A 12,101-nucleotide genomic window follows, 5' to 3' on the forward strand; every position below is an offset into this window, starting at 1 on the left:
AGCACCATCTAATAGTCCCCGGTTCCTCAGGCAGCACCATCTACCAGTCCCCGGTTCCTCAGGCAGCACCATCTACCAGTCCCCGGTTCCTCAGGCAGCACCATCTCCCAGTCCCCAGTTCCTCAGGCAGCACCATCTACCAGTCCCCAGTTCCTCAGCCAGCACCATCTCCCAGTCGCCGGTTCCTCAGGCAGCACCATCTCCCAGTCCCCAGTTCCTCAGGCAGCACCATCTCCCAGTCCCCGGTTCCTCAGGCAGCACCATCTCCCAGTCCCGGTTCCTCAGGCAGCACCATCTCCCAGTCCCCAGTTCCTCAGGCAGAACCATCTCCCAGTCCCCGGTTCCTCAGGCAGCATCATCTCCCAGTCCCCAGTTCCTCAGGCAGCACCATCTCCCAGTCCCGGTTCCTCAGGCAGCACCATCTCCCAGTCCCCGGTTCCTCAGGCAGTATCATCTCCCAGTCCCCGGTTCCTCAGGCAGCACCATCTCCCAGTCCCCGGTTCCTCAGGCAGCACCATCTCCCAGTCCCCGGTTCCTCAGGCAGAACCATCTCCCAGTCCCCGGTTCCTCAGGCAGCACCATCTCCCAGTCCCCGGTTCCTCAGGCAGCATCGTCACCCAGTCCCCAGTTCTTCAGGCATCACTGGCTCCCCGTCCCCGGTTCCTCCAGCGTCATTGTCCCTCGGTCTCTGGTTCCTCCGGAATCACTGGCTCCCAGTCCGTGGTTTCTCAGGCAGCACCTTCTTGTAATCGCCAGTTTATCAAACATCACCATGTCCCAGTCTCTGATTTCTAAGGCAGCAATTTTTCCGAATCTCCTGTCTCTCAGGCAGCACCATCTCCCAGTCCCCAGTTCCTCAGGCAGCACCATCTACCAGTCCCCGGTTCCTCAGGCAGCACCATCTACCAGTCCCCGGTTCCTCAGGCGGCACCATCTCCCAGTCCCCTGTTCCTCAGGCAGCACCATCTCCCAGTCCCCGCTTCCTCAGGCAGCACCATCTCCCATTCCCGGTTCCTCAGGCAGCACCATCTCCCATTCCCGGTTCCTCAGGCAGCACCATCTCCCAGTCCCCTGTTCCTCAGGCAGCACCATCTACCAGTCCCCGGTTCCTCAGGCAGCACCATCTCCCAGTCCCCTGTTCCTCAGGCAGCACCATCTCCCAGTCCCCAGTTCCTCAGGCAGCACCGTCTCCCAGTCCCCAGTACCTCAGGCAGCACCGTCTCCCTGTCCCCAGTACATCAGGCAGCACCATCTCCCAGTCCCCGGTTCCTCAGGCAGCACCATCTCCCAGTCCCGGTTCCTCAGGCAGCACCGTCTCCCAGTCCCCAGTTCCTCAGGCAGCACCGTCTGCCAGTCCCCAGTTCCTCAGGCAGCACCATCTACCAGTCCCCAGTTCCTCAGGCAGCACCGTCTCCCAGTCCCCAGTTCCTTAGGCAGCACCGTCTGCCAGTCCCCAGTTCCTCAGGCAGCACCATCTACCAGTCCCCAGTTCCTCAGGCAGCACCATCTCCCAGTCCCCAGTTCCTCAGGCAGCACCGTCTGCCAGTCCCCAGTTCCTCAGGCAGCACCATCTACCAGTCCCCAGTTCCTCAGGCAGCACCATCTACCAGTCCCGGTTCCTCAGGCAGCACCATCTCCCAGTCCCCGGTTCCTCAGGCAGCACCATCTCCCAGTCCCCGGTTCCTCAGGCAGCACCATCTACCAGTCCCCAGTTCCTCAGGCAGCACCATCTCCCAGTTCCCGGTTCCTCAGGCAGCACCATCTCCCAGTCCCCGGTTCCTCAGGCAGCACCATCTCCCAGTCCCGGTTCCTCAGGCAGCACCATCTCTCAGTCCCCAGTTCCTCAGGCAGAACCATCTCCCAGTCCCCGGTTCCTCAGGCAGCATCATCTCCCGGTCCCCGGTTCCTCAGGCAGCACCATCTCCCGGTCCCCGGTTCCTCAGGCAGCATTGTCTCCCAGTCCCCGGTTCCTCAGGCAGCACCATTTCCCGGTCCCCAGTTCCTCAGGCAGCACCATCTCCCAGTCCCCAGTTCCTCAGGCAGCACCATCTCCCGGTCCCCGGTTTCTCAGGCAGCATTTTCTCCCAGTCCCCGGTTCCTCAGGCAGCACCATTTCACGGTCCCCAGTTCCTCAGGCAGCACCATCTCCCAGTCCCCAGTTCCTCATGCAGCATCATCTCCCAGTCCCCAGTTCCTCAGGCAGCACCGTCTCCCAGTCCCCGGTTCCTCAGGCAGCACCGTCTGCCAGTCCCCGGTTCCTCAGGCAGCACCATCTTCCGTTCCCCGGTTCCTCAGGCAGCACCATTTCCCAGTCCCCAGTTCCTCAGCCAGCACCATCACCTGGTCCCCGGTTCATCAGGCAGCACCATCTCCCAGTCCCCAGTTCCTCAGGCAGCACCGTCTCCCAGTCCCCGGTTCCTCAGGCAGCACCGTCTCCCAGTCCCCGGTTCCTCAGGCAGTATCATCTCCTAGTCGCCAGTTCCTCAGGCAGCACCGTCTCCCAGTCCCCGGTTCCTCAGGCAGTATCATCTCCCAGTCCCCGGTTCCTCAGGCAGCACCATCTCCCAGTCCCCGGTTCCTCAGGCAGCACCATCTCCCAGTCCCCGGTTCCTCAGGCAGTATCATCTCCCAGTCCCCGGTTCCTCAGGCAGCACCATCTCCCAGTCCCCGGTTCCTCAGGCAGCACCATCTCCCAGTCCCCGGTTCCTCAGGCAGAACCATCTCCCAGTCCCCGGTTCCTCAGGCAGCACCATCTCCCAGTCCCCGGTTCCTCAGGCAGCATCGTCACCCAGTCCCCAGTTCCTCAGGCAGCACCGTCTCCCAGTCCCCGGTTCCTCAGGCAGCACCGTCTCCCAGTCCCCGGTTCCTCAGGCAGCACCATCTCCCGGTCCCCGGTTCCTCAGACAGCATCATCTCCCAGTCCCCAGTTCCTCAGGCAGCATCGTTTCCCAGTCCCCGGTTCCTCAGGCAGCACCGTCTCCCAGTCCCCGGTTCCTCAGGCAGCTCCGTCTCCCAGTCCCCAGTTCTTCAGGCATCACTGGCTCCCCGTCCCCGGTTCCTCCAGCGTCATTGTCCCTCGGTCTCTGGTTCCTCCGGAATCACTGGCTCCCAGTCCGTGGTTTCTCAGGCAGCACCTTCTTGTAATCGCCAGTTTCTCAAACATCACCATGTCCCAGTCTCTGATTTTTAAGGCAGCAATTTTTCCGAATCTCCTATTTCTCAGGCATCACCATCTCACTGTCCCCAGTTTCTTGGACATCCCAGTTTCCTGCTGCCCGTTTCAATAGACAGCACGGCTCCCGGTGCCCAGTTCCTCAGGCAGCACCATCTCCCAAGCTCCTGTTTCTACATAGATTATAGAACATAGAACATAGAACATAGAAGAATACAGCGCAGTACAGGCCCTTCGGCCCTCGATGTTGCACCGATCCAAGCCCACCTAACCTACACTAGCCCACTATCCTCCATATGCCTATCCAATGCCCGCTTAAATGCCCATAATGAATAGAGTCCACCACTGCTACTGGCAGGGCATTCCATGAACTCACGACTCGCTGAGTAAAGAACCTACCCCTAACATCTGTCCTATACCTACCACCCCTTAATTTAAAGCAATGCCCCCTTGTAATACCCGACTCCATACGTGGAAAAAGATTCTCACTGTCGACCCTATCTAAACCCCTAATCATCTTGTACACCTCAATCAAGTCACCCCTAAACCTTCTTTTCTCCAATGAAAACAACCCCAAGTGCCTCAGCCTTTCCTCATACGATCTTTCTGCCATACCAGGCAACATCCTGGTAAACCTCCTCTGCACCCATTCCAGTGCCTCCACATCCTTCCTATAGTATGGCGACCAAAACTGCACACAATACTCCAGATGTGGCCGCACCAGACTTTTATATAACTGCAACATGACCTCAGTACTCCGGAACTCAATTCCTCTACCAATAAAAGCCAGTACGCCATATGCCTTCTTCACCGCACTATTTACCTGGGTGGCAACTTTCAAAGATTTGTGTACATGGACACCAAGATCCCTCTGCTCATCCACACTACCAAGTATCCGATCTTTTTATTACTCTTACCAAAGTGAATCACCTCACACTTAGCTACATTGAACTCCATTTGCCACCTTTCTGCCCAGTTCTGCAGCTTATCTATATCCCGCTGTAACCTGCCACATCCTTCCTCACTGTCTACAACTCCTCTGACTTTCGTATCATCCGCAAACTTGCTCACTCAACCTTCTAACCGCACCTCCAGGTCATTTATAAAAATGACAAACAGCAATGGTCCCAAAACAGATCCTTGCGGAACACCGCTAGTGACGGCACTTCAAGATGAACCTTTGCCATCAACTACTACCCTCTGTCTTCTTCCAGCCAGCCAACTCCTAATCCAAACCTCCAACTCACCCTCAATGCCATACCTCTGTATATTTTGCAGTAGTCTACCATGGGGAACCTTATCAAACGCCTTACTAAAATCCATATACACCACATCTACTGCTTTCCCCTCGTCCACCTCCTTAGTCACCTTCTCAAAGAATTCAACAAGGTTTGTGAGGCACGACCTGCCCTTCACAAAACCATGCTGACTATCCTTGATCACATTATTCCTATCCAGATGTTCATAAATCCTATCCCTTACAATTCTCTCTAAGATTTTGCCCACAACAGAAGTGAGACTCACCGGCCTATAGTTACCAGGGTTATCCCTACTCCCCTTTTTGAACAAGGGAACCACATTTGCTAGCCTCCAATCTTCTGGCACTACTCCTGTAGACAACGAGGACATAAAAATCAAGGCCAATTGCTCTGCAATCTTCTCCCTTGCTTCCCAGAGAATCCTAGGATAAATGCCATCAGGCCCAGGGGACTTATCTATTTTCACCCTTTCCAGAATTTCCAACACCTCTTCTCTACATACCTCAAAGCCATCCATTCTACTTAATTGTGACTCAGTACTCACATTGACAACAATGTCCTGTTCCTGATTGAATACTGACAAAAAGTATTCATTCAGTGTCTCCCCAATCTCTTCAGCCTCCACACGCAACTTCCCACTACTATCCTTGACTGGACCTATTCCTACCGTAGTCATTCTTTTATTCCTGACATGCCTATAGAAAGCCTTAGGGTTTTCCCTAATCCTACCAACTCAGGACCTTTCATGTCCCCTCCTTGCTGCCGGGTTTCTCCGGCAGCACCATCTCCCAAGCTCCTGTTTCTCAGGCAGCACCATCTCCCAATCCCCGGTTCCTCAGGCAGCACCATCTCCCAGTCCCTGGTTCCTCAGGCAGCACCATTTCTTGATTCCCCCTTTCCTCAGGCAGCACCACCTCTCCATCCCTGGTCCCTCTGACATCACCACCTCCCAGTCCCTGGTTCCACAGGTCGCACTGCTTCCTGGTGCCCAGTTCCTCAGGCAGCACTGTCACCCAGTCTCCAAATCCTTGGGATCACTGTCCCCTGGTTCCTGGTTCCTCAGGCATCACCATGTTCCAATCCCCGGTTGCTCAGACAGTACGGTCACCCGGTTCCTGGTTGGTCAGGCTGCACAGTGTCCCTGAGCTGGGTTCCTCAGGAAGAACTGTCTCCCAGTCTGTGACTTTTCAGCAAGAATCATCTCCTGGTCCCCGGTCCCCTGGTCCCCAGCAAGAATCATCTCCCAAGCTCCTGTTTCTCAGGCAGCACCATCTCCCAAGCTCCTGTTTCTCAGGCAGCACCATCACCCAATCCCCGGTTCCTCAGGCAGCACCATCTCCCAATCCCCAGATCCTCAGGGAGCATCTCCGCACTGTCCCCGGTTCCTCAGGCAACACAGTCTCCCACTTCCCAGTTCCTCAGGCAGCACTGTCTTCCAAACCACAAGTTCTCATTTTGTACCTTACGGTGAATGCCCCAGTCAGTAGTTACTATAAAGCAGCGGAGAGCCCCCATTCTCACACAGCAGCAAAAGATGCTCCAGACCCCAGTCACCCAGAGGAAAGGCTCCAGAATCCAGTCAGCAGTAGGAGAGGCTCCAGTCTCTATGCCCCAATCAACAGAAGCAGAATAAACCTTCCTCTGAAGGTAAATTAGATTAGATTACATTACAGTGTAGAAACAGACCCTTCGGCCCAACAAGTCCACACTGACCCGCCGAAGCGCAACCCACCCAGACCCCTACATTTACCCCTTACCTAACACTAGGGGCAATTTAGCATGGCTAATTCACCTGACATGCACATCTTTGGACTGTGGGAGGAAACCGGAGCATCCGGAGGAAACCCACGCAGACACAGGGAGAACGTGCAAACTCCACACAGTCAGTCGCCTGAGGCGGGAATTGAACACGGGTCTCTGGCGCTGTGAGGCAGCAGTGCTAACCACTGTGCCACCGTGCCGCCCACAAATCTTCCTTGGTACTGTCCCTGTCAAACACTCCAAAGCCAGGGATGCACTGGGTTAGATACAGATTAAAGCTGTGTTTTCACTGTCCATATCAAAAATTCCCAAACCCGTATTATCACATGGTTAGATACAGAGTAAAGCTACCTCTACTCTTAACCTGAAAGTAAAGCATCCTCTAATCTTTTAACTTGTAAGTAAAGTTGCCTTTACTCCCTTAAAGACAAAGCAAAACGATTTCTACCCTGACCCCCATCAAACACTCTCAGGACTGTGACAGCATGGGGTTAGATACAGAGCCAAGCTTCCGCTTATAAACTGAAAGTAAAGCTCTTTCTACTCTTTTAAACTGAAAGTAAGTTATCCCTTTATAATTTTAAGCAGAATGTAAATGCCCCTCAACACATCAAAAGCTTCCAATGGTGGATCCAGTTCTGGTCCTGAATAGAACTGAGTTTGTCTTGTGATGATAAATGAAATTGCTGTCATTTTGTAGAGAGTTTGGTTTGATTTCCATGCCATAGGATCAGCACAGCCTGGATTGGATTAATCCAAAACAGTGCCTCAGGACCTGGGGTGTACCACTGGGTGGACGGGACATCTGTTGATACCTACCTGCACTGGGCAATCTCCAAGGTACACAGTGGTGAATGTGTTCAACTGCAGCTACACAGGGAAGGCACTTGGCATGGGGTATCCTGCCACACCAAGCAGCACTTCATCTGTGAAAAACCCCATGATGGTGAGGATTCAGGACAGTTTCTTTACAGTGCAGTACATCTCTCCTTGTTATTCTTTCCTTCCAAACTTGGGTGTTTTCTCCTCTCTCACCCCTTTATCCCCATCTCTATCCCTTCCCTCTCTCCATCTTTCCCCTGCCGCTCTTCCCTGTTTTACTCAATTGCCACTTCTCTCCCCTCTACTTCTCTCTGGCCATCTCTTTCCTGTCTCTTGCCCGCCCTTTCTCATCCATCTCTTCCCTCCATCCTTTCTTCACTTTTCCACCCGAACTATTGCTCACCTCTCTTCCTTGCTCCCATTCTCTTTCCCTAATCTCTCCCTACTGTGATCTCTCCCCACACTCTGTCTCTTTCCCCAACTCTCTCTCCATCCTCTCTCCCTTCTTTCTGTCTCCCTCGCCTCATTTTTTAAACTCCATACCCCTCTGTCCATACCCTTCTGTCCATACCCTTCTGTCCATACCCTTCTATCCATACCCTCTGTCCATACTTTCTGGCCTTTAGCTCAGTGTTGTTCCATGTATTATGATCAGGGTTTCAGGTGACTGAGAAACAACCTTATCTTTCACAGTTCTATGTGGAGTTAACTCGATTTTGGGATGTAGTGACTGAAACTCTTTCCTTCTTTATGCTATAGCCCAGCTGCAGGATGTCAATTACTTTCTGACTGGAACACCAACCTTCAGGAAGGTCGACCTGGTGAAGAACATCACGGTGATGACTGAGGCCCCTCTCCGTGGAGCAGTAACAGTTGAGGTACAATAGATTCTGGCAGTTTTCTGGCAGGTTTGAGGATTTCGACCCAGTCACAACTAGGAATGGCAATGTATGTACTGAATAATGATGATGTGCGTGGGTCAGGGAAGCTTGACAATTATACCATAACCACTTTCTACACATTTCCCCATTCACCCCGTTATTCTAATATCTTCTGGTTTGTATGATTCCATGGGTACTGGAGGCATGCTTATACCTATGTTAAGGTGGAACAAACCTAACTAGGGGAACAGGCATCTTCCAAACTCATGACCACTTCCATCTAGAAGGACAAGGGCAGCAGATACATAGGAACACCATCACCTGCAGGTTCCTCTCTGTGCCACTCACCATCCTGACTTGGAAATATATCATCATTGCTTCACTGTTGCTGGGTCAAAATTCCAGAATTCAGAATTCCCTCCCTCAGGGCATTGTGGGTCCATCTACAACATATGAACTGCAACGGTTCAAGAAGGCAGCTCAGCCCCACCTTCTCAACGGCAGCTCAGGACGGGTAATAAAATGCTGGCCAGCCTTTGGCAACACTATTCTCATCAATCACTCCCAGGACAGGGACAGCACAGAGTTAAATATAAAATAAAGCTTCTTCTATGGTTTTAAACTGGAAGTAAATCTTTCTCTGCACTGTCACCGTAAAATACTTCCAGAACAGGCTTGTCATGGAGTTAGATACAGAGTAAAGCTGTCTCTATACTCTCCCCATCAAATACTCCCAGGTCAAAGACATTTGTGGGCGGCACGGTGGCACAGTGGTTAGCACTGCTGTCTCACAGTGCCAGAGACCCGGGTTCAATTCCTGCCTCAGGCGACTGACTGTGTGGAGTTTGCACATTCTCCCTGTGTCTGCGTGGGTTTCCTCCGGGTGCTCCGGTTTCCTCCCACAGTCCAAAGATGTGCAGGTCAGGTGAATTGGCCATGCTAAATTGCCCCTAGTGTTAGGTAAGGGGTAAATGTAGGGGTATGGGTGGGTTGCGCTTCGGCGGGTCGGTGTGGACTTGTTGGGCCGAAGGGCCTGTTTCCACACTGTAATGTGATCTAATGTAAATCTAATCTAATCACAAGGTTAGATACAGAATTAACTGTCTCTACTCTTTAAAACTGAAAGTAAAGCCCCCTCTACACTCAGCCCATCAAACACTCCCAGGACAGGTACAGCACAGTGTTAAATACAGAGTAAAGCTCACTTTTCTCTTTCAAAAGCTCCTTTAGCACAATTACCATCAAACATTCCCAGGACAGGTATTGTACGAGGTTAGATACAGAGTTCATTTGCCTCTATTCTTTTATACTGAAAGTAAAGCTTCCTTGACATTGTCCCTATCAAACATTCCCAGGACAGGTACAGCATGGGTTAGAAACACAGTAAAATTGTTTCTACACTCAAACTGAAAGCAAAACTGCCTCCAATATTCCCATTGAATACTCCCAGGGCATTAGAACAATGAGGTCAAATACAGAGTAAAGGTCTCTTTACAATATCCCGATCAAATATTCCCAGGATAGGCACAACAGATGGTTAGATATAGGGTGAAACACCCTTCAGTCTTTTAACCTGGGTGGCATGGTGGCTCAGTGGTTAGCCCTGCTGCCTTACAGCGCCAGGGACCTGAGTTTGATTCCAGCCTCAGGCGACTGTGTGGAGTTTGTACATTCTCCTTGTGTCTGCATGAGTTTCCTCCCATAGTCCAAAGATGTGCAGGTTAGGTAAATTGCCCATAGTGTTCAGGAGTGTGTAGGTTAGGTGCTTTAGTTAGGGGTAAATATAGAGTAATAGGATAGGGGGAATGGGTCTGGGTGGGTTACTCTTCGAAGGATTGGTGTGGACTTGAAGGGCTAAATGGCTTCTTTCCACACTGTAGGGATTCTATGATTCAAATCTTCCTCTACGCTTTTAAAACTGAAAGCTAACTTAAGTAAAGCAGCCTCAACACTGTCCCTTTCCAACACACCCAGGGCAAGATTATCAGGGGCCTAGTAAAGTTCCTTGTACGTTTTCCAAGTTGACATTTGTTGTTGGTCTTTATCTCCATCTCGTGGAAATACTGTGTTGATATGTACATAGGATGAGGATTCCTTGCTTACTCTCCTCTGGGTTTCACTGTGACAGATGATGCTGTTTCCCGGCATGTGGTTCAGCCATTCAGGTCTGGTGAACTCGATTGAATTTGTAATCCAGCCTTTGAAGAAAGCCACTCGGGTACATTTCAAGATATTTCGACCTTACTGCATCCCGAGCCTGTACCTCATCCCTCCAGGTAAGTGGTGGGGAGATGCCTTGCAGTGCCTGATAAAAGGATCATCTGGAATTAAATCTGGAAGGCTCTCATTGTTGCCTGTGAGTAAACTCATTTCTCAGGGTGAAATTTGACCTCGGTCTTTCCTAATTGAGCTGATCTAACTGGACAGCTCAAACGGGATTTTTGTTAGTGAATGATAATAATAACTTTGCAGATGACATGAAGATTTGTCGGGTGGTTGACAGTGAGGAGGAAGATGTTAGATTACAGGAAGGGATAAATGGATTGGTCAGATGGGCAGGTTAGTGGCAAATGGAATTTAATCCTGAAAAGTGAGAGTTGATGCATTTTGGAAGAAGGAACAAAACAAGGGAGTACTCAATGAATGGCAGGTTGCGAGGAAGCTCAGAATCAGAGTGACCTTGAGGTCCTTGTCCACAAATCCTGAAGGTTGAAGAGCAGGAAAATTGGATAGTTAATAAGGCATACAGGACACTTACCTTTATCAGTCAGCGTTAAAAATCACATAACACCAGGTTATACTCCAACGAGTTTATTTGGAGGTACAAGCTTTCAGAGCATTGCTGCTTTGTCAGGTAACTAGTGAGGCAAGGCATAGTTGATGAGAGCAGGGAGGTTGAAGCTGTACAGAACTTGGTTAAGCCATAGCTGGATACTGTGTGCAGTTCTGGTCACCATACTATAGGAAGGATGTGATTGCAATGGAATATGTGCAGAGGAGATTCACCAGGATGTTGTCTGTGTTATGACACAGCGGTAAACCCTTCTGTTAATTAACACACAGAAAGGCTCACCTCACCTCATGATCTGTTAAAATATGAGTGACCGAGAACTACCCAAATTCCACTATTTAAAGAAAAAACGTTTTATCCTTTAACTCCAAAAGAGAACATTAAACAACAACTATTTACAACTCCATGCCTCCTTTGTCTACCTCCCATTCGAAAACAATATACTGATCCGATAAAGCCCCTATTAAATTTAGAGCAAATCAATTTTCAAAACCAGACAGTGGCTGTCGTATCTGGTGTCGATCTTCCTGTTTGTAGATCTCCCTTGCTCGTCTTCGGTCTTCTGCTGCAGAGATGTTTCATATGAGAAAGCTAATAGAGAGTGTTTTTAATAGCAGTCTGTCGATGGCAGATTCAGAGAAACAGGTGAAGGAGAGCCACCAGTGGGGTTGGGGATTACAGGGACCAGGTTCAGATAAAAAGGTGGTTCTCAGAGAATTGACAAGTTAACAATATTAGAAGATATCAGATGGAATTGTATGACTTTTCTGGGGGATTAGCAGGGTGGAGTATGGAGTGTGCAGAAAGGGTGGTAGTTTAGAAAGCTTCCCAAGTGGCATTCCAGCTGCCCTCTCACCAGCCTCTGACTGTTGCAATTTTATGTGGAGGAAACAAGGCCTAAAGAGTAGCTCACCAATTTTTGAGGAGGAGAGTCTTCATCTCTGCCCTCACTTCCAGTAAATATGTTGGGGTAGTGAATGCGTGTGCCTGAAAGCTCCTTTAAAGTCAAGAGAAATCAATCATAGGAACAACCAATCCAAGAAAGATTATCCTCCCTCCACATATATGGAACTGTGGGGAGTCTCTGAGTGGCTGCTCCTCCAATCATAAGCTGATTTTGTCATATTCTTGCTATTGATAGACTCACGACTTTTAAACCAGTTGAAGGGAAATGCAGAGAAGTGGAAAACATAAATTAATGAGGGAATTAATTCCTTGCAAATTAATGTAGAATCTCCAGTTTAAGGCCACATAGGTTCAGGAGATATTGTATAATGTATTGAAATGAAAACTGTGTCAATGGTTAAATTTAAGTCTGACATTGAAAAGGTAAAAGGGTAAGGTAAAAGTCGAAGGGAAGTAACTACTGCACTGTTTAAAATCATTCAGCTTTGCGCAAATGCAATGTAATAGTG

The 12,101-nt window shown here is 50.2% G+C and overlaps 1 protein-coding gene across 3 annotated transcripts in view; it reads left to right on the forward strand.

Moving 5' to 3' along the window:
• The window catches only part of pkd1b (polycystic kidney disease 1b), a 397,721-nt gene that overhangs the window by 117,153 nt on the left and 268,467 nt on the right, over nucleotides 1–12,101 (forward strand). The window contains exons 3-5 of one of the 3 annotated variants that reach the window (XM_088000368.1): nucleotides 6,921–7,138; nucleotides 7,774–7,892; nucleotides 10,024–10,171. In XM_088000368.1, coding sequence (XP_087856494.1) covers nucleotides 6,921–7,138; nucleotides 7,774–7,892; nucleotides 10,024–10,171 — 485 coding nt within the window. Of the gene's footprint in view, nucleotides 1–6,920; nucleotides 7,139–7,773; nucleotides 7,893–10,023; nucleotides 10,172–12,101 lie in introns of those variants that run through there. The other 2 variants (XM_088000369.1, XM_088000370.1) reach the window with 2 other exon arrangements.

The sequence above is a fragment of the Chiloscyllium plagiosum genome, unplaced genomic scaffold (assembly GCF_037043375.1).
Source record: "Chiloscyllium plagiosum isolate Xiang-an unplaced genomic scaffold, Cpla_swu_hap1 HiC_scaffold_25, whole genome shotgun sequence".
Classification (NCBI taxonomy): domain Eukaryota; kingdom Metazoa; phylum Chordata; class Chondrichthyes; order Orectolobiformes; family Hemiscylliidae; genus Chiloscyllium; species Chiloscyllium plagiosum.